The sequence below is a fragment of the Corylus avellana genome, chromosome ca9, assembly GCF_901000735.1.
Source record: "Corylus avellana chromosome ca9, CavTom2PMs-1.0".
NCBI lineage: Eukaryota > Viridiplantae > Streptophyta > Magnoliopsida > Fagales > Betulaceae > Corylus > Corylus avellana.
Window position 1 is genome coordinate 6,287,051 of NC_081549.1, and position 27,669 is coordinate 6,314,719.

The 27,669-nt window shown below is 35.6% G+C and overlaps 2 protein-coding genes and 1 pseudogene across 3 annotated transcripts; 2 read left to right on the forward strand and 1 right to left on the reverse strand.

Annotated features, from left to right (window-relative positions):
- Positions 1 to 1,028: 1,028 nt before the first annotated feature.
- Positions 1,029 to 1,897, reverse strand: LOC132192301 (dirigent protein 22-like). The gene has a single exon (XM_059607588.1). The coding sequence runs from the start codon at positions 1,816 to 1,818 to the stop codon at positions 1,231 to 1,233; it is 588 nt and encodes a 195-aa protein (XP_059463571.1). The 5' UTR covers positions 1,819 to 1,897; the 3' UTR covers positions 1,029 to 1,230.
- A 6,697-nt stretch (positions 1,898 to 8,594) lies between these two features.
- On the forward strand, positions 8,595 to 19,286 carry LOC132162213 (receptor-like protein 2; annotated as a pseudogene).
- A 5,795-nt stretch (positions 19,287 to 25,081) lies between these two features.
- LOC132161651 (M phase phosphoprotein 10-like) lies at positions 25,082 to 27,135 on the forward strand. 2 transcript variants are annotated; one of them, XM_059571812.1, is made up of 6 exons: positions 25,082 to 25,198; positions 25,526 to 25,649; positions 25,901 to 26,037; positions 26,260 to 26,328; positions 26,686 to 26,768; positions 26,878 to 27,135. In XM_059571812.1, the coding sequence occupies exons 2-5, from the start codon at positions 25,608 to 25,610 to the stop codon at positions 26,726 to 26,728; spliced, it is 291 nt and encodes a 96-aa protein (XP_059427795.1). In that variant the 5' UTR covers positions 25,082 to 25,198; positions 25,526 to 25,607; the 3' UTR covers positions 26,729 to 26,768; positions 26,878 to 27,135. The 2 variants fall into 2 exon arrangements, 1 of the variants encoding a protein (XP_059427795.1); XR_009438164.1 differs by lacking the exon at positions 26,878 to 27,135 and having other exon boundaries at positions 25,825 to 26,037; positions 26,686 to 26,762.
- The last annotated feature ends 534 nt before the right edge of the window (positions 27,136 to 27,669 follow it).

The window sequence follows — 27,669 nt, forward strand, 5'->3', positions numbered from 1 at the left end:
TCGTCGAAACAGCCTTAAATGAGAGCTAAAAGAAAGCTGCTGCTATGTAACGTCAAACGTATTAGTTTTCGCCATCTCTGACGTGTTGTTTCCAGTTAATGAATCTTGATTGTTCGTCTCTTTTACAAGATCAATTATTTTACTAACCAGATGTAAAGCTCCAATTAATAAACACTGTCGGTTTGCAAGGCGGAAATTATATTAATAAATACAAATAAAATAAAATAAGAGTGATAATGACGTTAAAACTATTATAACTTTTGCTATAAATTTATATAGAAATTGACATGGCCGGCAGTTTATAATTGATAAATACTTAAGCCATGAACTTAATTTATCAATTTCTTTTAATTATTTCACAACTTATAAATTACCACATTAGTGTACAAATGACTTTATAATAAAAGTTATAATCCAAACATTTACCATAAAATAAATGAAATTAAGTCATGACAATTGTCTGTTTGTATTCATGACTATTAATGGATGCAAAGATTAATCTCATAACTAATGTAAGTTCAGGGATTGTTCGTGAAAAAAGAAAGAAAAAAACAGTTTCAGAGATTTCATAAAGAATAATCCTATACTTTTTTTTAACGAAAATTTGAGAATTTCATTGATTAAAGATCACAAGCATAAAGTTTTTACAGCACAAAGTATAAAGCGCTGCAAAAATTGCCACATGCCATGATGTTACAAAGTCATAAATACAAACAAAAATTCTTACATTCAGGTACTATCTATGACTTCAATCCTCTGCAAACTTAATTAAAGAGCAGATCTGTTCTGAGCAGACTAGATTTAAGACAAGAGTAGCCAAATTTCCTAACAAAATTTATTTAAACCTGCTGTGAGAGATAACTCCTCACACCTAAGAATAATGCTGCACTTATATATACTTCTTTACATTATTTTCTACTTAAAAGTATGTGTAGCAACCTGTACGTCTCTTATTTCATTCCATATTAAATGCCACTAGAGTGTGAAAGGAATTATTAGCCATAAAAGAAAAATGATAAGTTTTTCAAAAAAAAAAAAAAAAATCCAAAAAATTGGTTTTGGAATGATTTATCACCATCTCATTTAATTTATTATTTTAGTAAATAGAGATATAAAGGGATGGGATGGTAATATATATCTTTTGAAAACCAAATTTTTGAAAAAATTAAATTAAATTAAATAAAAGAACCTAACATTTCTCGCCATAAAACGCGAAGCAACATGCATCAATTAATAATGTAAGACATAGAGATTATACTCCACAACAGCATTCATAGTTCTCATGTTAAACGTGTGAGTTTTGGCATGAGCATACCCACGTGCGAACCGGAAAAGCCCGCTCCCACCAACAATCGGCAACTCCCTCACCGTCGACGAGATAGGGTTACGCCCCAATACAGTGAGGGTGCTACCATTATACTTACCCTCCATGAAAGCAAAGTTGAGCACCATTAACAAACCCACCTCAGTTTGCGAAGCAGAAGCATATACTCCTTGCACTCTTCCCACGAATTTGGAGCTCGGCTCAGGCCGCTCGGTCAATAGGTCATCTATCATCACCACGTCACCAAAAGTTGTCGCAGAAGTGTTTGTCGTGGGGGCCTTGGCAACTCTCACGGCTGTTGTGTTTCGCCCGGTACGGATGTCGTGGAAGTAGAAGTGGAGGTGGCTCAGTTTCTCTCGCTTGAGCCCAAGTTTCGCCGGAGATAAGGTTCTTGAGAAGCTGCCGGCGGTGGTGGAGGAGGCCGAGAAGGAGAAGATAGTCATGATGAACAGAATGAGGAAGATGAGATTGAGTTTTTGGAGGGTTCTTGCCATATTGGTGGTAGCTAGAGCTCTAAGGCTCAAGTGATATGAAAGGTTTTCTAATTGGCTCAGGTCGTTTTTCTCCTGTATATAGTGGGTTTCATTGGGGACCCAGGGAGGCCATTTTTACAAAAAAAAAAAAAAAGGAAGTAGGTGACATACAAGTCATGCTGATGGATTTGGTATGTAAAACAAGCAAGAATAATTAAAAGGTAATTAATATATTTATTTTTACGTTACAGCACCGGAAAGGGATTTGGCACCATTTATCACACGGATATGTGGTCACTTGGGAAATACATTATGACCTAGAGTTGGTTGCCCACTCTTTCCCTCCAGCCCAAAGTAAGTTCAAATTAATGTTTTCAAACGTGACACAAATCGGATTCCACTAATAACATGTCAAAGCCTTTGACAATAACAGTGGAAATTAAGAGGCTGCTGACTGTAATGCACAAGTTTTTCAATTGGCACTACTTCTTTCCAATGCATGTTTTCCATTAGGGGTGTTAAGTGAGCAAGTATAAGCTCGGCTTGTGCTCGACCCGATTATTAAATTAAGCAACTTCAACTCGACTCGGTTAGGCTCGTGAGCAAACTCGTATAGGCTTGTATATATATATAAAAGTAAAACATAATTAATTGTAAACTTCATAATTATTAAAATCTTAAAATTACATTTATATGTAAGCGTTAGAAAATGAAAAATTCTAGACTCTTCGTGATCAAAGAGAGAGAGTAATCATTAAAAAGATCCTGATTTAATTAAAGCAGACTCAAACGAAAGAAGAAGAATCAAGCAGAAACTATTGAAGGAGATTGCGAAAGGCAAAAACTACTAAAGAATCAAACAGATCCAAACACTATCACTACCTGTCTGGTGAGCGAGAGTGAGAGAATGGGAAATGAGAGTTCAGGTGGAAGATGCGCTACGACTGGTGAAGGAGATTGAGAGAAAGAGACATTGAAATTTTTTTTTTTTTTTTTTTGTAGGGGGCGTTGTCCAAATGTAATCTAAATACAACTTATTAATTTATCCCACATTGCTAAGAAAACACCAATCCTCAAGTTTGCTTATCTATAAAATGATGCATATCCTCTATCTTTGAAACTAAGTGTCTTGCTGCATTGACTCAGGCTCCATACTTGACAAGTTAGGCTAAACAAATGTTCATATGCAAACTGGTTTTTAAGCCGTTTAAGAGTACTTGAAGTTTTAATTTTTTTTTTTAAAAAAAATTAAATTAAATATAAGAACAAGCTCATGAGCTGACTCGGCTCAACTTATTATGAGCTGGAGCTCGATTTTTTTGGCTCGCCCTTGAGCTCGGCTCGAGCTCGAGCTTGAGTAAAATTTAAATGAGCCAAGCCTGAACAAGGAAAGCTCGGCTCGTTTACACCCCTATTAAATTTCCATGCACATTGTTTATTTTATTTTATTTTATTATTTTATTAGTTTTTTTTTTTTTTTTTTTAGTGTGGAGGTTTTAAGTAATTCTTAATTTTATAGAGGTCTATTTGTAATTTCAAATTTTAAAATGCCCGAATGTAGAGGTGGACAAAATATGCGATTACCGCCTACCGACTGTCATCGAACCGCCATCAACCGCATACCGACTCTACCAACTTTCAGCTGTCGGTAATCAAAATAAAAATTTATACCAACGTCAGTTACCGAATTGAACCGAAAACGTAACAACCAGAATATGGTAGGGCAGCGTCCTAGAAATATTAATTGGTTCTTATTTAATTTTATTTATATTAGTGACATTTTGTAATAATCTAAGATAATGAATATGTTAAGAGTGCTTATAAACATGCACAATAAACACTTGATTAGCCCTAAAAAATCCATTTGAGCCCAAAAATAACCCATCTAGGATTTGGCCTATAAAAATAGGCTTGGCCCATTAAAGTTAACCAACTTAACTGACCAACAATTAACCGACTTTACCAAATCAATCGAAATTGTGAAAATTAATATATATCAATATAAAGTCAGTTAATTAATTGATTTAATTGATTTGGTCGGTTCAACAGGCGAACATAAGTCTATCGATACCAATTTAACCCATACCCAACCTACTCATCTGTATGCATGTATAAAATTTCTGTTTTTATGTATCCGTTTGCAGTTTTTTGTCTTATTGTAACAATTTGCCATTTTTATATTTTATAAACCAAGGACCTATTTGCAATAGTTTTTATGCATGCACATTTTGGCCATTTTACAGTGAAATTGAATTTAAATTGAGGCCAATATTATTGGTTAAATACCAAACCATATGGAAAATCTTATAATTGTTTACATGGCATGATAAATGGTAATTTAAACTATTCCTGCATGATAAGAAAGATTATGGACTAAAGTGCGGCATTTCCAAGGACAACTCATCTATGTTATTGCATAGGTGATTAGGACACATCTCCTTAAGGAGAATCAGGAGAATGGTAAATAATAGAATGTTAACCAACTCTTGAATAATCCAGTGGCGGAGCCAGACAATTCCTATTGGAGGTGCCGCTAAATTTTTTTTGCCATCCTATAAAATATATGCATCCTAAAAAGTTTTTTATTTTTTGCGTCCTATGAAGCATCCAAATAATTTAATAATTCACATAATATATGCATTACAAAAAAAATATCTATAAAAGTTCAAAAATATTAGACAAGTTAAATTTTCAAGTTAAATCACGACCCGTGAGAGACAATCAAAGTTTATAAACTTTAAACAACAACAAAATAAATTGTTATGCGGATATTCAAGAGTATTCAATCATTCAAATTAATAGTGGATTTATTAACGAAACTGTTATGCACCCTAATGGACAGAAAAGCAACTGCAAGGCTAATAATAATGTTGCCTAAACATGTGAATTGTGTAGAAGAGGCAACAGCAAGCCACAACTGAAATATTCTTATTTTTTATGTTCTTGTAGGATAATGTTATCTCCACACTTGCTATAAACACCATATTCTTGTGCAGCTGTGTGCAACTTTGGGTTGGAGAAAAGAAATATATGTTTCTTTTTTAGGGTGCTGGTAACTTGGGTAAAAGTAGGAGAATATATATATATATATATATATATATATATATAGGGTGCAGTGTCAGTGTGGAACTAGTTTGGAAAAAAGCAAAAATTTTTTTTTTTTTTTTTAAAATCACGGCACCCCCAAAGCATAACATGGCTCCGCCACTAGAATACTCGTATTAATTGTACTAAGAGCTTCTTTGGAATTGCATTTGAAAATATAACTTTTAAGTAAGAAAAACATTTTTTTTTAAAGCTTTATTTTTAAGTTTTTGTCAAAAGTACGTTTAATTTTGGCAATTTTTAGAGTAAAAAAGTCAATAAAATTACTTTTAAAATTTTTTACCAAACATACCAACTTTTGTTTAGCACGACTTTTTAAATACTAAAAGTACTTTTTAAGTTCTCTAACAAATCTCAAACAGGTTCTAAGGATAATTAAATAGACTAAGGTTCATTTGTGATTTAAAAAAATGCACTTAAAAATAGAGATTTTAAAATGTGCAATTTGAAAACATGATTTGTAAAAACGCAGCTAAAGTGTTTGAAAAAAATCACAATTTGACCTTTAAAATCGCAGTTTAGTCTTTAAAATTGTACATTTTTTTTTTCAAAAAACACCTCATTAGCTGCAATTTGAAAATATAGATTTTGTGCGTTTTCAAATCACATTTTTTAAAAAATGCAATGCCAAATAATCAATTTTCTACGATTTGGTTTAAAATCACATTTTTAGTCTATGAAATCCCAATGTCAAACACATCCTAACAAGTTTAAGAAAGGATCCGCAGGAAGTTCAAATGTGTTAGATCACATACATACTAGTATTTATAGGCCATTCGACCCTATGCTTTACGGGCCATAAATATTTCATCACCTTCATAGATGACTACTCATGATACAATTATATTTACCTACTATCTCATAAAGCTAAAGCATTAGATGCTTTCAAGTTTTTTAAGGTAAAGATAGAGCTACAACCTAATAGTATAACAGTACTAGCAATATATGTGGTGAATAGCAATGATTGTATGTGTTATTTATTAATGATTGTCCTTTGTATAAATTATGTTCATTGTTTTACTCATCAATTATAATTAATATTAGTTGTTGATGAGTTCTTTTCAAATTGAATTATAATTGATGAGTAAAACAATGAACATAATTTATATGTATTGATTTAATCTCTATGGGTTAGTGATTTAGATAACATTATCATAGAGATTAAATCAATACATCCCCCGACCCTCAATGAAACCCACTATATTATCGTGAGTTATATGTATTGATTTAATCTCTATGGGTTAGTGATTTAGATAAAGTTTAATGTGATGTTATAGCGCATGCATATTAATTGTAAGTATGTAATTATTATTTTGCAGTTTTATATCTCATTACTAAATGGCTCAAATCATTGTTGACATGTTGGACTTATTTCTTGTTCCTTTTGTCCTTAACACCCTGAATTCAGAAAATGAACCATGTAAAATATTATATGACACATATAAAGAAAAATGGTCTAAATCAATTTCTAGACCATTTGTGTTTAATCAATCTGAGAAGTTTTTAAGAGCTTATAAGCAAATTTAGTGTAGAGAGTCAAGAAGACTGTTCCTACAATCATATATGGAAGAATGTCATGGAGATGATAAGAGATATGAACAAGAAGAATTTTGTAAGTGATAAGTTTTACATTGAGAAAATATTAATAAAAAAATAGTAATTCATATATATACTTGAGTGAACCCAAGTCTCTTTGGGCTAGAATGGTGTTTAAATATGTATATTAATTTCCTCTTAAGAAAAAAATCTATAACCGCTTATTTCTCCAACAAGTGGTATCAGAACTATGATTAGCAGGATGGGTGGACGCGTCGGATTTTGAGTTGTGTCCATTTTCACAACTCTTGATACGGAACACACATAAAAAATAAAAAATAAAAAATAAAAAACTCACAAGTAGTGTTCAACTATGTATACGATGTAGACAAGAAAGTTAAGGATTCCATAAAGAAGAGCGATGATGTAGAGGGAAACTCGCACCGTTAGTTCTACTAAAAATGTCATATCTAGAGTTTCAGACCTCGGATTGGAGCAAGCTTGGCGGCGTTGGAAAGCTAATTCAAATATATACAAAGTGATATTCACAAGGTTTAGCTAATTCTTATGTTTACTAGGTCAAAACTGGACATAAATAGAAGACTGGAAAGCTGGGGATAATTGTTTGTGTGCAATATCGTTCGAACAAGATTGCAGCTGAGGAGCCAACAGAGAGGCTCGTCTGCAATTTCGTTCGGACAAAATTGCAAACGAGGGATTAGTAGTAGTCACAGAGAGGCTCGTCCGCAACCTCGTTCGGACAAGATTGCAAATGCACTGCCCAGTTTTGCTGAATATGATTTTATTTCGTATTATTATTAAGTTTAGGGTTTGGGAGCCTATATACATGTTTTATAGACCCTAGAACGTAATTGTTGTTTATGATTGAGTTTTGTTCAATAAGAAGCCTTAGAGTTGAGCGATTGTCTGTTTTTCCTTTAAAACGAAAGAATATTTAGCATTTTATAAAAGATTTCTTAAATCCTTTAATAGAATCAAGATCTAGAAGTACATATATATTTATTCTTTATTGTTATTATTCACTGCAGCCCACTAAGTCAAGCATCAGTATATTAATATATTCTTGATAAAAACTCCATAACCATTTTATCTCATATATATATATATATAAAATCGGGCTAATGGTGTTACATGTGACCAGCGGCTAAAACAATAATGTGGTGTTGTATAAGGACAACAGTAGCAACCGTTGGTTTCAAGTCAAAAAAATAATTTTGTGGATTGAGAAGGTTTTTCATAGCAGACTTCAAGAATATATAGATCCATCTTGGAAAGGACATTTGAAAGAAGCCAAAAAAATATAAATAAATAAATAAATTGCCCAAATATCATACTTTTAAGGGTTAAAATCGCCAATGACCTGAATGTAGATAAACAAATTTATAATTTAGAGTTCGTTTGGCAAAAGCCATGGCCCAGACATTGTTCAGTGTCTGGGCCATTGACCGGTTTTCAGACTCAAATTTGGCATATTTTTTCCAATTTTGCCCCTCTCTTTGAAATTTTTCCACAAACTGGTTTTCCTCCTAATTCCCACGCTTTGTGTTTATGGGCGCCTCTAAGACTAACTAAAGCCTCAAACCCCAAGCCAGCAGAATTTCTCCCCCCCACCCCCATATATCAGCCCTCTCCCCACGTATCAGCCCTCAAACAATGTATAATGGCCCAAATTGGTATGTCAAAAATTCAAGCATGGCAGATCAGAAAACGGAAGAATACAATCATAGTTTCAGACAAACAAAGGTTGATGGCGGAGGCAGGAGAGGAACTCAGGCGCGACGTCGTATTGGAAGACGCAGCGTGCGGAGGAGGCACTGTAGAGGGAGAGAGTGGAGGGACCGTTGATGGCTGCAAGGAGACAAGAGTCGGGCCGGGCATGGACCCAGCAGAGGTCCTGGATGCCGGGTTTCGATGCGGAGTCTGTCTCGAACCAAAGAAGCGGGGATCGGGCGCGAAAATCGAGGATGCAGATGCGCCCCTGGCGGTCGGTGACGGTGAGGAGGAGATGGGACGATGAGGGCTTCATGGAGAGGAGGTCGCGGCGGAGGGGGATAGGAGTCTAACGAACAAAGGTGACGAATGGCGACACGGAATTGGAGTTAGAGGGGCTGGGAGAGGGGAGGGGGATAGTGGAAATGACCTGGAGAGAGCGGGAGTTGATGACGGATATGGAGCTGCAGGCGGCGAAGGCCAGGAAGCCCAAGGGGCTCAGGTCCGCCGATCCAAAGTTGTTGCGGCTCGGCGGCCCCGGGAGCGTGCAGTCCCACGAGTCTAGGCCTGCTGCTCCGGCTGTTGCCGGTGCTCCTCTTGGGCTCGACATTGCCGCTTTTTTTGTCGCCGTCGCAATTCCGAGTGTACAAAGATCTCTCTGACGGTTGGGGGAGGTTTTTATTTTATTTTATTTGGTCTGACTTTTCCCTCCGGGGGAACTTCCGGTATGATCACTGGGTTGTGTGGTCAACGGTTGGTTTTTTACTGTGGAAAATGCACTCGCTCAGACACAAGAGCGCTCGCTTTTACGAGTCGTGCGTTCTGAGTCGTGCACTAGGATTTTTTTGGAGAAACAATTGAAGGGTAATACGATAAATGCACGTCAGGGAAAGGAGCCACAATTTTGACTGAACAGTGTCTAGGCTGCGTGGGGCTTTTGCCAAACACCACCTTAACCTTATTTCTTGTATTCGTACTGTATTTAATATGTAAGTCATGGGTTATGTTCTACTTAATATGCGTGTGAAATTTCCATGTTGAAAATCTATATTTAATATGGTTTTATTTGATTTAAGACAAATTAGACGACCAAATCCTTTTCCACGAAATCGTGGCAAAAAACACCAAACACTTTTGAGGTTGTTTTGTCGTTGTCAAAATAAATAAATAACTTATAACTTATCTATGATTCATAGTAACTTTCATGAAGAAGACTAAGCAACACTCAAATCAATTGACTCAAAGCAATCCCTCGCGATATAACTGGCCATTTGGGGTGGCTGATTACCTCTATTTCGCCCTTTGGGGTGGTTGGTCACCCCCCATGAGCCACGGAGTGGCTCGCCACCCCCAATTCGGCTGTTCGGGGGTGGTCGGCCACCCCCAATAGGCTGTGGGGGTTCATAATCCGGTCAGATGAGGGTAGTCAAGCCACCCCTATGGCCAAAGAGGGTGGGTGTGGTTATAGGGGTGGCTGGCGGTCAAACCCAATTTTTTATTTTCTTTTTCTTTTTTTTTTTTGTTTTTATTTATTTTTTAAAATTATAAGGGCAATTAAGTACTTTGGGAGATAAACGTAACTCAATCGGCTGAAACCACTCCTAAAGAAGCGGAAGTCATTAATTCGAATCCTCCTCCCCCTCTTGTGCGGACATGTCAAAAAAAAAAGTGTAAGTTTTTTCTAAAGAAATAAAGAAATAAATAAAAAAAAATCCTTATATATATATATATATAAACACACACACAACCTTTTATAACCCATAGGCATGACTTGTATCTCACTTATTGTGATAGGCCTCCCTCAATGAAACCACAATATTAAGCACAAAGGGACAAAATCTGTAGAGCACTCAACTAGTTGTGTAGAGGAGAAGACTAATCTCTTACAACTCTCAAGACGCTCTCTGCTAGGGTTTCATTATCTCTAGCAGAGAGCACCGTCGGAGGGGGAGAACCCCTGTTCTCCCCCTCCCCCCTCCTCCTCCTCATCATCTTCTCTCCCCGCCCTAGAGCTAGCCTATTTACTTTATGTCCCTTGCTCTTTGGGCGTTTTCTTCCTCTCCCTCCCTCTCCGCCCCTTTTCTGATTCTAGGGTCTTTTGGAGGCCGTTCTTCCACCCTTCGCCATCCGCCACGCTTGTTGCTGGGTCGGGTTTGGCTTCAGTTTGTGTCCTGCCCGATCGATCGCTTGTCGTCTGGTCCACCTCAACGCGCGCTCCACCACCTTGCGACCCGAATCAGCCAATGCCCATCACACCTTTTGCATTGGATCCGTCTCTCCAGATGTGGTTTGATTTCGGTTCTCTCTAGCTGTTTTTTTTTTTATTTCGTTTCTAGTTGTTTTATTTCCTTTCCTTTATGTCTGTCTTTTGCTGTGTATTTTGGTGTGTTGTTTTTGTTGCCTTGCCTGTTTGTCATACTTTGTGGGTGATGCTCTTGGGGGATTCACTCAAACTCTCCTCCAGTTTTGTTTTGTGTGCGACGCCGATCTCCTCCGCGCTCACTCTGTCGCCCACCGTCCATTGTCGGGTCTTTCCTCGTGTCCCCCCATGATGAGCTTGAACGCCACCTTCCGTGTTGGTTTCCAGCCAGCACACGATAGGCTTCCTTCCCGCTTCCGTTTCCCGATTAGTGTGATTCTCCGGTTTTTTCCCTGTTCTGTTAGTTTCCATCTGTTGTTTTTCCAATTTTTTTCTATTCTGTTTGTATTTCTATTTTAGTCTCTTTATTTCCTTGAACGCTTTTATTTCCTTTTTTTTTTGCTTATAATAAGGCTCCGTCCCCTCTCAATCTGCATGCATGATGTTCATTGGGTTATTTGCTATGGTCCAGACCTTTGGGCTATGGATGTGAACGTTATCTTGGCTTTCGGGTCGAGGAGGAAGAGTTTCGGCTTGAAGTTTGTCTACCCTCAGTTCCAACGAATAAGTACTACCTATGCATTAGTTTGAGTCTATTTAGCACATATCTATTTTTTAATATGTAGATTAGTCATGAGTTAGTGGATTAGTTTTGGATTTGGAATGTAATATGTCATCTGTGACGCTTGTAATCTCGTAGCTTTAACTATGGTTGCTTGTAAAAACTTTATGCTCATGATTTCTATAAATGAGATTGATATGGATTCCCTTTAAAAAAAAAAAAAAAAAACATAAAGCACAAAGGCATTATATGAATTAATATAAGCCAATTAATTGGAAACCTTTCACGTGAGCTCTACTACCAGTCTACCACCACGACCAAAACCCTCCCAAAAGTCACTCCCACCTTCCTCATTCTCTTCGCTATCTTCTCCCTCCCAACCTTTGCCGCCGCCGGAAAGAACCATGGCTGTCAAGGAACAAATGCAAAGGCATTCGTCGGTGGGAGTAGCCTTTTCAGGTTCGCACGTGGGTATGCTCATGTCAGGACCCATACATTTGACATGAGAACTAAAAATGCTCTTTGTGGAGTACAATGTCTATGTCTTCCATCATTGATGCGTGATGGTTTGCTTTGCTTTTTCTGCATTTAATTTATGAACTATCATGTTTTGTGAAGAAATTATAAATAAAATGTTAAAATAACGATTAAATGATTAAATATACTTATTTCTATAAGTTTAAGTTTTTTGGATAATTGGTAATTTAATATGGTATCAGAGCCAAGGTCCTGAGATTAAACATTGACTCCGTCAAATCACCCCAATTTAAATTAAATATTATACGTATTGGGTCTCACCTATTAAAAGGTAATTTGAGCTCACACGTGGGAGGGAATGTTAAAGTAATAATTAAGTGATTAATTTTACCTCTTCCTATAAGCTTAAGCTTTTAAAACAACTTATGATTTAACATAAAATAACAAAAGTTGTTGGTCCGTTTGTAAAAATATTATAATTAAAGTGTGCTATTTCAAACATTTTCCTTTAGAATAATATTGATAGTGGTGGAGTACTGTCCCCCACCCTCCCCTGTTTATGTGAAAGTAGAGTTTTTTGGGTAAGTGTCTGAATGGCCATTAGATTTTTCATCCATTAGTCGTGAATACAAACAGACAATTTTCATGACTTTTCATTTATTTTTATGGTAATTGTTTGGATAATTATTACAAGTTTTACTATAAAGTCATTTATAAACAAATATGATCATTTATAATTTGTAAAATAATTGAGATGTTGATAAGCTAGGTTTTTTGCATAATTATTTACTTTCATATTAATTTGTAAATAACTTTTAACAAAATTTGTAGTACCCTTAACACCACTCTTATTTTATTTTATTTATATTCATTTCCGTCATGCAAACTAACGATGTTTATTAATTCGGGCTAATGTTTATTAATGTATATAAAATTATACATATATATAATTTTTTGTATAGTGTTAGAACAGTTTCCGGTACGGTGTGAGCTACGCGTTATTCGAAGCATACGTTCTTTGAGTTTCCACAATTGCTGCAAAATAACAAGAGCGTCTAAAGGTCCACTAGCGTCTATACTAAAAAAACTCTAATGCCTAAGGCAGTTTCTTAGAGAAGAGTGTAAGCCTGAATACACAAGATTTGAGTCTCATTGAATATTATTGAATATGAGATTTATATCTTGGAGCTAGATTAAGACTCCTACGTACTTCAATAGTGCTTTCTTTGTGGGCTTAATATTGGCCTTGAACCCCAAGGTCCGATGGGCCAGTTGGGTGAAAATATTCCGAACATTTATCAATATTGTAAACCAAGAAATATAACTTTTCAAATTATATTTTTAAGCTTTTCAAATATAACTTATAAGTTGTTAGAACTGCTGCACTAACTTTGTGATGCTTCTTCTATTCTGCATGACCTACAATCTATGACAGATTACATATAAAGATACACCAAATTTAGCCTTCGAAGCACGTCACCAAATATCAATATCGGGCATGCAAATCAACAGACAGCAGCGCATATAGGAAATGGGCCATAGCCGAATGCAGGTTTGCCACAATGATGGCGCGCGATAGATGAGGGCAGGGCCAGTCCGATATATTTTGACTCTTTTGAGGCGATAGACAAAAAGTTTAAGTGGGGTTTTTTTTTTTTAATATTTAAATATTAATTAAATAATTTTTATTTTAATATTAATTATATTTTTATTTAAAAATTATTCTTCTCGCTTTTTGAGTTTTATTTAAGAATATCTTCTTCTTTTTCTTTTTTTTTTTTTTTAAGAAAAATAGATTATGAATTTTCATTAATCAAAAAGATCAAGTGCAGTCACAAAACTGTCAAAGGATCAAAGAGCAGAGAATTCTACCAAAACAATATCACGGATATAAGGAGAAATTTCCCCCACCCAAATAGCATCAATGACTTGTTTAATTGCTACCTGAGCTAAACCATAAGCTGCTTTATTAACCTCGCGCTTCACATGACAAACCTCCCGAGAAGGAAAAAAACCCAATATCAATAAGATGTCATCCATTAAATGTCCAAATCTGCATGTTTCTCCTCCACGGTTTTGGGTGCCTGTTATAACCCGATTTGCATCACTTTCAATAATTATCTTTTGTAGACCCTTTTCATGGCAAAATTTGACCCCATAGAACACAACCATCGCTTCTACTGAAGTGGGTTCTAGAGCTCCCTTTTGGAGAAAAACATTTAGCAGCAAAAACCTGCCCTTCCCAATCACGCACAATAATGCCAAACCCCATTATTCCCCCTTTGCTATCTAAGGCAGCATCACAGTTCAACTTAAAACAACCCTCTGTGGGTGTAGTCCACCGAACAAATCTGTCATCACTCGGAGAAGAAGGATTCAGCTATTTGCTAGCATTAGCATCTTGGAACTCCTCTACGGCGTTTGTAGCTTCTCGTATCAGGGCATCCGGGAGTATGAATTTGCCTTCAAGGATCCAACCATTACGCCTCTTCCATATCTTGTGTGCAAGTTCCACAAACAGCCCAAACACATCCATATCACCCCTCACATAGATACCCTTAGCTACATTGAAAAAATCTGATCCTCTAAAAACACTTTTTTGGAAAATCCTTTTACTATTCCCCCCAGACGTCCTTTGTAGATGGACAGTCCCAAAGAATGTGATATGTAGTTTCGGAATGTCTTTATTGATATCAATCCCAAAGAATATCTTTATTATTATTTGATTTTCTTATCTATGGATATCAATTTTTTAAGCCTTATTTATTTTAGAATATTAGAGAATCAAATGATATTAATGCACTTTTGAAATTAAGTAGGGGGCCTTAATTTAAGCATATATATTGACTGTGTTTATTTTTTATGGAAACGGCAATTAGGTGTTGAATTTTTTTTTTTAATGGAACTTGTTTTATTAGGATTCATTAATTGAGGGCCTTATTAAATTATGACCTTTTTTAAATTACTTATTTACTATGATTAGAAGCCTTAATTAAAGAATATGGAGGGTAATAAGGGTTTTAAATTTTGTTATGGAAAATTTTTTTTAATTAATATTTTTTAATTTGGAGCTTTATTAAATTGGGAGCTCTAGGCAACCGCTTAACTCGCCTAATGGTTGAGCTGGCCTGGATGAGGGAGAACTCCTTCGGAAGAGCCGCAAGGGCATACCCTACGCCCTCCAAGGGTATGGTGAGGGTGTTGTCATCGAAGCCATGCATATTTCCGTAGAACTCGCGAACTAATCGGGCCAATACAGGGATCGAGGAAGAGACCATATGAGCTCTATGGTTTGAAAGAAACACTACAAGTAATGAAAGATCTCAATACATGGATTTCTCTTGACACAAGAAGGAGAATAATTAGAAACTATGTAGGCTCATGAACATAGATGAAAACTCTCTACAACAATAGTGAAATAGCCTTTCTTACATACTCGAAGTTGTTGGCTATGATGCTTATATAGACTAGGGAATTAAAGACGAGGTTTTTTGAGCAAAAGTCAGCTAGCTAGGGTAAAATCTCACTGCATAAATTTGGATCGATCCAAATTTTTTTTATTGATTCAAATTTGTGATCTTGTCAAACACACTTTATAGCATGCGTATTAATTGTGAGTATGTAATGATTATTTTGCAGTTTTATATCTCATTACTAAATGGCTCAAATCATAGTTGACATGTTTGAGTTATTTCTTGTTCATTTTGTCCTTTAACATCCTGAATTCAGAAAAATGGACCATGCAAAATGTTATAAGACGTGTATAAAGAAAAATGGTCTACGAATCAATTTCTAGCCATGTGTGTGGATGAAGAGCAAAGGTTAAAGCAAGAAACACTAGAAAATATTCATTGGGCTTCTCATAAATGAAAAGGAAATATGGAGGTGGGTAGTAATAATTATTATGCTCCAACAAAGAAGAAGTATATATATATATATATATGAAGATTCAAACCCAAATTGGTTGACAAGAAGAACTTCAAGTGCTTCTTCGACAGATCCTTGAACGAGATCTGTGAACTCTTGAGCCAATTGGTTTCCAAGCAACCTTTATTTTTGTTTTGATTTTGGAATTAATGCTTTTTGTTCTTTTATTCATAGCATGCATGGTAGGGTGGTTCAAACTTCAGATCTGAATCTTGCCAGTTATGCGACCTGGCTTTTTTGTTGGCTAATTTAATCAATCTGACGAGTTTTTAAGAGCTTATAAGCAATTTTAGTGAAGAGAGTCAAGAAGATTATTCCTACAATCATATGGAAGAATATCATGGAGACGATAAGAGATATATGAATGAGAAGAAAGGACGTTAGGGTCTGTTTGGCAACCCCTTTTGCCTTTGTTAGTACTGTAGCTGACGTGGATCGATATAGAATAAAATTTTGAAATTTTTATATTGAAAAATGAAAATTTTTTGTTAATTTGTAGTTATTTTTTTATTTGAATAATAATAAAAAGTGAATGATGTGATATAAAAAATGAAAAAAGTGAAAATGTTTTAATGTTGATTTTTTTTTTTGAAAAAATGAAGTGTAAATAGTGTCGAAGGGAAGGAAAATAGTTGTCAAACGGTGCCTAACGGGAAGCAATAATATATAGACATTTGAAAGAAGCCAAAAATAAATGTAAATAAATAAATTCACCAAATATCATACTTTTAAGGGTCAAAATCGCCAATGACGTGAATGTAGATAAACAAATTTATAATTTAACCTAATTTCTTGTATTCATACTGTATTTAATATGTAAGTCATGGGTTTTGTTCTACCTAATATGCGTGTGAAATTTCCGTGTTGACAATCTGTATTTAATATGGTTTTATTTGATTTAAGACAAATTATAATTAGACGACCAAATCCTTTTCCACGAAAGATCATGGCAAAAAACACCAAACACTTTGAGGTTGGTTTGTCGTTGTCAGAATAAATAAATAACCTATAACTTATCTATGATTCATAGTAACTTTCATGAAGAAGACTAAGCAACACCCAAATCAATTGACTCAAAGCAATCCCTCGTTATATACACTTGCAATTTGGGGAAACTTATATAGAGAGGTATACAAGATGTACTTTATTTCTCTCTTGCTTCTTCTGAAACTTTGCCTTTCATTCCTTTGGCCCAAAAACCAGGTACCAATTTATTATGCTTCTTCTTGTATGAGTTATCAAACAAGAACGTTGCTATATTTAAAGCCTTATTATCTCCTCTTCACCTTGTTTCTCTTTGGAATTTTCGCCACAAATCATGCCTCCGACCAAATGGATTGTGACTCTCTCTCATTCTTAGCCTTCAACCGTATGTCTTCTCCTCCACTAAATTGGTCTTCCATTGATTGTTGCAAGTGGGAAGGCATCTCTTGTGATCATCAACACCAAGTCACCCATATTTGGTTACCTTCTAAAGGCCTCAATGGGAGAATATCCCCCTCTCTTGGAAACCTCACACGTCTCTCCCACCTAAATCTCTCTCACAATTCACTTTTGGGGCCTTTCCCTAGGGGATTGTTTTCATCCTTGAATCAACCCAAGGTCCTTGATTTGAGCTACATCTATTTGGAGATATTGGAGATATATCTGGTTGGCCTGCCCCCATTCAAATTTTCAACATATCTAGTAATCGCTTGTATGGAACAATCCAATCTTCCTTCCTCCAACAAGCATTGAATTTGACTGAGCTCAATGTTAGCAACAATAGTTTGACAGGCCCTATTCCTTCATTTTCTTGTGTTCATTCTACCACTATTAAGCTCCTTGATTTCTCTTTTAATCAACATAATGGCCGAATTCCTAGTGGACTGTGGGCATGTTCCAAACTTAAAGTTTTTCGAGCAGGTTTTAATTCTCTCTCGGGATCACTTCGTAATGATATATACAATGCAGTCGAGTTGGAAGAAATCTCCTTACCTTCCAATGATCTTTCTGGACCCATTAACAATGACATTGTGGACCTTCCAAAACTCACCTACCTTGAGTTATATGGAAATCAATTGAGCGGCAAGCTCCCGGAGAATATTTGAAAGCTCTCCAAATTAAAGCATCTAATCCTTCATACAAACTCCTTAACAGGTTCTCTACCCCCATCTTTGATGAATTGCACAAATCATTCACAATTGATTTTACGAATCAATTTCTTTGAAGGAGATATATCTTTCTTTAATTTCACCAGTCTTCATCAGCTTACGGTAATTGAACTTGGGGCCAATAACTTCCCCGGTAACTTTCCAGTAAGCCTTTACTCATGCAAATCCCTGATCGCAGTTCGACTAGCCCGAAACCAACTAGAGGGACAAATCCTACCCAAGGTGCCTCAATTGAAATCCTTGTCTTTCCTCTCACTTGCTTACAATAGGCTAACCAACATCACAAGCACAATCAAGATTTTGATGCGTTGCAAGACACTCACTATAGTCCTCCTTGGAGGAAATTTTCTACACGAGGCAATCCCAGGTGATGACACTATAGTTGGTTCTGATGGATTTGAAAACATCCGAGTTTTGAGTCTTAGTGAATCCCAGCTGACTGGTCAATTGCCTAGATGGCTATCTAAGCTTAAGAAGATATTGAATCTATATTCAAATCATTTCGTGGGATCAATTCCTGATTGGTTGTCGACTCTTCTAAGGCTCTTCCAATTAGACTTATCTGATAATCTCATTTCAGGTGAATTCTCAAAGGAACTTTGTGCATTGCCAGCATTAATGTCACCAAATGCTCCATAAAACAACAATTATTTGGATTTACCTATTTTTGTCACGATAGCAAGTACTATCCAGTACAATTTTCTCTCAAACCTGCGACCAGCAATATTAGTTGGATACAATAGTCTTAGTGGCAATATCCCCATTGAGATTAGCCATTTGAAGCTACTTCATTATCTGAATCTCAGTCATAACAACTTCTCAGGAAACATTCCAGAACAAATGTCTCAGCTCACAAACTTGGAAGGATTGGACCTCTCTACAAATCGGTTGTCCGGGGAAATTCCGTCATCACTAAGTAATCTAAATTTCTTGTCTCGTTTTAGTGTTGCAAACAACAATCTACATGGACCAATACCATTAGGCACTTAGCTCCAGAGCTTTAATACTTCTGCATATGAGGGCAACCTTGGACTTTGTGGCCCCCCACTTCCACATGGATGTGCCCATATTGTTAGCAACAATGGAGACACTGGAGATAAGGACAATGGGCATAGAATACCATGGTTTCCGGTTACTGTGGTTCTTGGCTTCATTACAGGTTTTTGGAGAGTTTGTGGTCCATTACTTTTTAGTTATAAGTGGAGAGTTGCATATTTCCAATTCATAGACGACGTAAAAGGTAAGTGTATAATATTCTTCTTTAAAATTGTGTATTAGTCGCTTTAGAGTCTGTTATCAATTTGGTTTCTCAAGTTTCGATTCGAATAATTTGAGGCTTTGGTAGTTTTCATATTTTCATTTTGTGTTCAATGTGATCACCGAGTCCCCACCATTAATCAGCAGTTGTTAAAACAAAACCTTTATTGGGTGAAATAAATTAAAATTTTCAACCGAAAGAAACAAAATTAATGACAATTCAACCTTTCACCCAAAAAAAAAGAAAAGTAAAATGAAAATATGAATTAGGCTATAAATATGATGTGCAATAACTTTAATTGTCTATGGGTGTTTTGAATTTCGAAATTGAAAAACTAGCATTGCCCTCTTAGGTCAAGCAAAGCTTTCTAAAGGGGAATAATTGGTTCGTCATCATCAAAATAAATAAATGGGTTAATTACAATTAGCCTTCCTCAAGTGCTTACTATCACACTCAAGCCCCTTAAACTACTAATCCTCAGTGAAAAAGTCATTTAGTTAGCCAAGTTATTAAAATTGACATAATATCAATCATGTACCATAAACATGAATTTTTTAGACCTAATATGCCTCTTTTACCTTTGTTATGAACAATGGATTATAGTTATTTCGGTTGGCTTAAAAACACGACACATGGATAGACATTGATAAAGATACATGCTACCAATTCAACCAGGATGATAAGATGTAGTTTACCCTAGTTGTTTAATTGGTGATCATTATGAATGGCGTCACTAGTAGCATGGGTCATCCAGGGTCGAATCCAGTCGGGTTGCTAATTGATGATGGTATACGTGATTCACCGGGGCACCAATGTTGTACTACAAGTACAAGTCGCACAAGACAATGCAACCCCGACCAAGAAAATGTTCATTTGGCTTCTCATAAATGAAAAGGAAATATGGAGGTGGGTAGTAGTTATTATGCTCCAATAAAGAAGAATTATACGAAGATTTAAACCCAAATTGGTTGACAAGAAGGACATCAAGTGCTTCTTCTACAAGAAAGTTGGACATTCTAACGAAAAACCCTAACAGAATTGGGTGATTGAAAGCTTGATATATTTAATTGAGAGTTTTTAAAATTTTTTTAGGGTAGTGTCAAAACGAGTGAAAGTTCATAGAGGTTTTGTGAAGTTTCCACTTAAATAATTAAGTTTAACTCTTCCTATAAATTAGCTCAACAAATCCTTAGTTATATTAATAATAAATAAATAAAAAACAATCATGTTCTCGTTGTTCCTTAAGAATATAAAAAATAGAAAAGAACTAATATTTTAAATGAAAAAAGTGAAAGTGGATAACTAAAATGTTGAGTTGGATGTAAGTGCTTTAAAAAAGTAGGTAGCTAAAATAATATAACTATATATATATATATATATCTGTGTGTGTGTGTGTGTGTGTGTGTGTGTGAAATTTTAACTAGATATTAGAGTCGGATGTGAGTGCTCTTAATTATTTAAAATATTTTTTTAAAAAATAATAATAATAATAATTGTCTTCTATTGCAAACTATATCAGGGATTGATAAAGACAAAACCAAAGACATGTAATCTTATTAATAGATCGATATTTCTTGTTTTGATTCTTCCCTGAAAGACTAACGAACAAGTATTTTAAATATAAAAGTTGTTAAACAAGACTTTAATATGCAACAAGATGGAGAACAAATTTATTTCGACTGACCTATAAAAGTTAGGAAAACAAAGAAACAAAATTTATTAACGATGGCCGTTGTGACAGGGATTTTGAAATGCTGTTTGAGCATTTGCTGGGAAAATTGGAGGAAGATGATATTCTTTTGTTTGTAGCAGTGGCGCGTCAAATTTGGTTTCGGCGAAACCAGGTGGTTCATGGGGGGGGAGATGACACCTCCTTCAGCAGTTATCCATCAGGCCTGAACTCACTTACACGAATATGCGCAGGCGCATACAAGTTTGGGAGCTGCAAATAGTGGAGCTTCTCCAACAAGACCAGTAGTACAGTGGCAGCCACCTCCGAGCGGGTTTATAAAGTTAAATTGGGATGCCTCTATAGAAGCCATGGGAGGAAAAATGGGGATGGGAATAGTGGCTCGTGATCATGGAGGAAGAGTACTAACAGCAGTTTGCAACACAAGACTCCACGTTCGGGAACCTTCATCAGCCGAAGCTCTGGCAATGAGGCAAGCTGTGGAGCTGTGTGTTGAAATGGGTTGGCAGCAAGTCATCCTGGAGGGGGACGCATTGGAGATCATACAGCATATGCAATCCACTAAAGATTGGTGGGGTAGTTGTAACATCCCCAGCCCGTTAAGGTTGAGTTTGCCACTTCTCTTCTTTTTCAATAAACATTTTTGCAAAGATCTATAAGGTCTATCAGAGTACTTGATTTTAAAAGATACGATAAATGTATAAAACATTCTTCAAAAGATTTTATTACAAGCAAAATTAGAAAACATTAAACTTTAGTTGCGAAATATTATATTATTACAATAACTGATATGAAAAGACTTTGAAAATTAATAATTATTCCCGTCCCCATTTCGGTCTCCTATTCCAGTGTCCTTTCTACCTGAAAACAAGAAATAAAACTGAATGAGCCCAAAGGGGGCCCAGCAAGTAACATCCACAACTATAAATAGTTTTACTCCTTGTTCTCAGTTTTGAAAATCATTTTCGCAAATAAATATACTTCTAGCCATAATAATATATGTATGTACGGTTGCATCTCCCGTAACATATACATACTATTACATCTAGTAATAGATCATCGTCGAAAATCGTCTTTATAAATCATCATCATAATGCATCATTATAAATCATCATTGTAAATCGTCATAATATACCATCGTTGAAATTATATTATCATTTTCTCATATTCGGCCCATGTACACTGTTACCCCTGTGTACGAGGGTTGCGGGTCCTTGTGACCATGGCACTGAACTGTGGCCACAGCCATGCCCGACCGTCAATTAACTATTTTCTTGGTGCACTCAACGGTCTGTTGATGGAATACCACCTTCTGGCATAGCCTCCTTCAGTGGTTTCGCCTCCATCCGAGTATCGGTACCGAACTCTCTCACTTATCTTGGGGCCAAAAATACTCTCCTCCATACACGTGCCCTCATTTCATAAACATTTAACTCATTTCTTGTACTTTTCTTTGTACTTCTTTTGATGCATCTTAGGGCAACATGTAGGAGGGTTTATCATCATTCTTCTTTCTTATAATCATCATCATTTCTCAACTTTCTTTTCTCAAAAATGGAAACTTTTCCAAATATAAACTTGTGTACTTAGAAAGCATTTAAAGAAATAGAAACTTTCTAAATAATTCTTTTAGAAATCCTTCATGCATGCAACATATCTCCATGACAGGTAAATAAAATAATCATTTACAGTTTGATACAAGAATGAATAAATAGCATGACATGAAGTAATTTTAGAAGGGGTAGTGAATTTACTTACTTCTAGACTGAAGCTAAAAAGTAGTCTGAAGGATCTAGTTGCTCCAATCTGACTAACACCACTAGTATATCTTTTGAAACTAATTTCTCAAGCATGTTCTCTCTCGTGTTCTTTCTTTCTTGCAACGCTTTGTCTCGCCCTTTCTCTCTCTGTTTCGTGTAAACACTTTCAGAAAGAAGAAAGACCAAGTAGAAAACGGAAGAAGGAAGAATATGTGGAAGACATTGGAGAGGAGTGGTGAAATTTGTGAAGGGGAAGAACTCTATTTATAGGGAAAAACCAAGTACTATTCTACTTTCCATTTTACTATTTCATCTACCAACACTATTATATCTACATTTATCCATCTACAATTCTAGCCTCATTTTACCATTCCATCTACCAACACTATTATACCTTCCTTTATCCATCTACAATTCTACCATCCTTCTACTAATACTATTATACCTACCATTGACTATTCTACCTTCCATTTTACTATTCCATCTACCAACACTATTATACCTTCATTTATCCATCGACAATTTTACCCTCCTTCTACTAATACTATTATACATACCATTGACTATTCTACCTTCCCTTACTATTCTACCTTCTATTTTACTATTCCATCTACCAACACTATCATACCTACATTTATCCATCTACAATTCTTCTCACCATTTACTATCCTATTATTTCACCAATTACCATTCTCTAATTACCACTCTCTGTAATATCATAAATTTCCCCAAAATTAAAATCATAGGCTAAAATGAATATCAAAATAACATCATCATCAAAATAATCTATTTAAATAAGTTTGAAAATTCCGGGGCGCTACAATCTTCCCTCCTTATTGAAATTTCGTCCTCGAAATTAAAGCCTATAGTATTATCGTCCAATCTTTAAATTGAGCGATTCAGATTTAAAATATTATTTTCAATCATTCATCAGAGCCTACTTTCCAATATTCACTTTGATCATGTTGAAATTTCGTCTCCTTCTTCTGGGAGTAAATCTTATTCACAGTCTAAAGTCTCGATTTCTGCAATTGTTCATCAGTTCACACTAAAACCTTACCTCAAAATCTATTCCATTTTTTTTTTTTTTTAAACTTTAGTGACAACAATCGAATTATTCATCTCCTTATATAAGACAGTCTACAGTCAAGGTTTAAACATCAAATTAAATAAAAAGTCAAGTGATCATTAGTCCATACCTCCAAACATCATAGTCCTCCTTGCAAGCCCGCAATAATTTTCTCAATCTAATTTAATCAATCTTACCAAAAAGGTGTAAAAATCATCATATATTTTCCTCCGTATCTTAGTACTCCAAATCATGTATACGAAATGTTAATATGATGCTCTAATAATTATTAACTTCTCACCATCATAAATCTGTAAAAGTAAATATCACCATCATTCTATAGTTTATATCTCCCAAAAAGGTCATTACACGAATATACCTTAGAAGTGACATCATAATTTGATTCATTCTAAATACACAATTGTTTCTATTTTCTCATCCCAAATCTTGCGTCGTTGTTACATTATCAGCAAAATCTCTCTGTACTACATCTTTACTTGATAACTCATAACTCAGCAAAAGAAACTTGTAATTATTAGTCCAACTCAATTTGAAATGTAAGATTCTCATCCATTCTTAACTAATATATGTTGTGTCCTGCTACGTTCTAGAGATGAAATTGATAAGCAAGCAAAGCAAGATATGGGTAAGTTTCCAAGCTGGAAGTTCCAAAGTACACATGCTAAAATCTCTCTCCCTTGGGTCTTGCAAGGTCAAGAAGAGAAAAAGAGAAATAGATGGTCCTGTTGTTTTCCAGAAATAAAAATTTGATAAGCATTTCAAGACCTGATATGCATGTGACTCCTTTCTGAGACTTTCAAAATACCCATATCGGATGCTCTCTCTCCTCTGTCATGTATGAAGACTTTAAGAAAAGAGAGATATTTAGCCTGAGAAGCATGATCAAGGATAATCTTGCTTCATCAGGACATGATCAATGATAATCTTGCTTCAATGGTTTACTACTGAGAGTATAAGGTGTTGGGTTTGTGAATCATGTTGTGATGCTGCATTTTTCTCTTGAGGATACGCTCAACTAGGAGAAAAGTCGAGCTTTCATTGTATGGAAGGCTATTAGCAGAAGATCTCAGGTTCGTTCAAACAAATTAAAGGTTCGTTCAAACATCCGTTTGGTCCTAGTGCATTTGTTTGATCGATCATGATAGGATCAAATGATCGATCAAACTTGAAACAATTAAAATTGAAAGATTAATCGAATATCTGATCAATCATAATTAATTAGTTCGATTAATCATGATAGGATCAAATGTTCAATCAAACATCCGATCGAACCTAATGAATTAGTTCGATTGATCGTGATAGAATCAAATGTTCGATCAAACATCCGATCAATCATAATTAATTAGTTCGATTGATCGTGATAAGATCAAATGTTCGATCAAACATCCGATCGAACCTAATGAATTAGTTCGATTGATCGTGATAGCATCAAATGTTCGATCAAACATCCGATCGAACCTAATGAATTAGTTCGATTGATCGTGATAGAATCAAATGTTCGATCAAACATCCGATCGATCATAATGAAGTAGTTCGATTGATCGTGATAGGATCAAATGTTCGATCAAACATCCGATTGATCCTGTCTATCTCACTCCGGCGCAAGGTTCCGTCTACTGGCGAAGAAGAACGGGGCTTGCTCTCCCTCCCTCGCTCCATTTGGTTCAATTTTATCTACTTCAACCAAATATATTGATTTTTGGCGAAGAAGAACAGGGCATGGTGATGATGAAGATGCGGACAAGTTGGCGAGGTGCTACTTTGTGGTTTGCCTTTGGTTTTGTTGTTCTTGTTCATTTTATTGTCATTGGTTATCATAAACTGCTCAAATTCGTTATAGTCATACTGGTATTCTTTAGGAAAATTTGCATTTTTCACAGTTTATGTAGTTGGCAAATGCAAATTCTTTAGAGTGATTCTGCTTCTATTACCAAGGATGCATCGTTGTAGTGCATAGGAGTGTATTTTTCAAACTCTAGACGAGAGATTTTCATTGGGAGTTTATTTTTGAAAATCTAGATGATAGATTTTCTTAATATTTCCCTTTTCTGGGCTTTACCCGTGGATATGTGGTTTTGAGTTATGGAGATTTTTTTGGTGCTAAGAAGAAAAAGGCTGCCAAACAAAAATAAAAATTGAAAGATGGGTCAAAAGAGTCAGACATGAATGATGAACAAGAAGATGATAAGGCATTTGAAAATAAGGTATTGTTTATTTCTTTACAGTTCAACAAAGTATGTGTGTCTTGCTTATTAGTTGTGAAATCTCATTCACAAGCATGAATTTTAGTTGAAATAAATCTGATTTATCTATATTTTATCCAAAAGCCTGGACCGAGCAGGGAGATGTAATATTGTTATTCTGAAAATCTATTGTTAGAGGAACTTGCATGGGTTACAATTGAAGTGAATGTGGATATGACTCAAATCCTTGCATCTATGGTTTATAACAACAGGTAACTGCTGCAAGAAGGCCATTGAACAGTGCATTAGAAGTTGATCTTGATTTTGAGCACAACGAGAGACCTGCCCCTATAATAACCGAGGAGGTTACAGCAACACTTGAAGATTTGATAAAGAAAGGATCGTTGAGGTAGACTCCATTCGTTTAGTACATATTAGTTGGTATTCCACTATTATGTCATCAAATTATACTTTTATTTGGGCATTAGACAAGGTTAGTCATATGACACCAGGAAAAATAGGAAGACATTGCCTTCCGTTTTATTTGACATTACTTATTGCAGCATTAGTCGCTGTTGTGTACATCTCTCCAGGATGCTAATCAGGAGCAATCTTGCTATGATGTTTTTAGGGGCAGTTTGATGATGTTCAAAAGGCTCCTGCGTTGCCCTGTAAAGCACCGAGAGAAGTTAAAAAGTTGGTAAATATTGTGTACTGAAATTAAGTCAATTTTGTGGTTTGGTTTCTATCTAGCATTAGTCATGATGTTAGAAATCACTTATTCAAGCACTTTTCCTGTTGAAATATATTTATGCAGGATGAGAATAAGTGCAAGAAGAGTCTTGCTGAAATATGAGGTTTGTATTTCCCGACATCATTCATTATGGAATTACTCTCCCTGCCCCACCTCTCCCTTTTGTTTTGCCTTAACTTCTAATTATGTACAACTGATCTGTAATTTGTAATCTTTAGTTATGAAGTCAATAATATGGTTTTTTCTTCCTTCAATTACTTAAAGTTGCAAGCATTATACATCTATCTTTTTAATTATTTGCAGGAAGAATATGTTCAAAAGACAAATCTGGGGTCTGATCCCTTGACATTAAAGGATAAACAAAAGCAAGAGGTACAAATGATGCTGTATGAAAGACTCGGACTTTGAAACTTCCCATTTAATAGTCTTGTCTTGTCATTTTTTTTTTCTTTTCTCCTTCCATACTTGATTTTTGAAGTTGTTGTCTTTGATCAGGCAAGCATGTTGTTCAAGAAACTTAGCTTAGCTTAAAGCGGGATGCCCTTTCTCATTTCCACTTTGCTCCCAAACCTGTATCCTTTTCGATCTCAATCATTTTAATGAACATTTTAGGCATTATGTCATGAACGTTTTGTGTCCATGTCTTTGTTTCTTATGTGTTCTTTTGGACAGCTTATGGAGGACATGTCTATAAATGTAAATGTCCCTGCTCTAGCAATGGAAGAGGTAAGGAGTCTGCCCATCTTCACTTCAACATTTAATTTGCTCCTTATTTAGCAAGCAAGTAATACATGTGGGCATGTCTTCCATGGGTCACGGATGCCGCTATGCTGGCTCCTAAGGAAGTGTTTAGCGGCAAAGGTGACATTAAAGAAGAAGCTGAACTTACACAGGCAGAGAGAAAGAGGAAGAGAGCTAAACAGAAAAGGGAATTTAAAGGTAAGCTTGGATATTAGGTTCTTTCTCTGATTCTTAAATGTCAATTTTCTGTCTCTCTCTTTTGGTCAAATAACTACTACTGGTCTTGACATGAATTTCCCCTCTTAATTTGGAGATAATCGATCAGATTGTTACCATTTATTACAACCTTTGTATAGTTTGATTTTATTGTCATTTCTTGTTTGGTACTAATTACCAATGGCTATTTCTATGTAATATAACACTTAGTGTTTTATATTCTAACACATGGTGGAGCTACTGATAACGATCATGTTCATGATTTGTTGACTTGATGCTGCCATTGCTTGTACAATTCAAATGGTGGCTTTCCCCTTTGAAATTGTACAA

Excerpts from the sequence above, each read along its gene's own strand:
- LOC132192301 (XM_059607588.1), bottom strand. The coding sequence starts at position 1,818 with ATGGCAAGAACCCTCCAAAAACTCAATCTCATCTTCCTCATTCTGTTC.
- LOC132161651 (XM_059571812.1), top strand. The coding sequence starts at position 25,608 with ATGAATGATGAACAAGAAGATGATAAGGCATTTGAAAATAAG. Across the intron at positions 25,650-25,900 it reads ATAAGGCATTTGAAAATAAG|GTAACTGCTGCAAGAAGGCC; the intron begins GTATTGTTTATT and ends TTATAACAACAG. Across the intron at positions 26,038-26,259 it reads ATAAAGAAAGGATCGTTGAG|GGGCAGTTTGATGATGTTCA; the intron begins GTAGACTCCATT and ends TGATGTTTTTAG.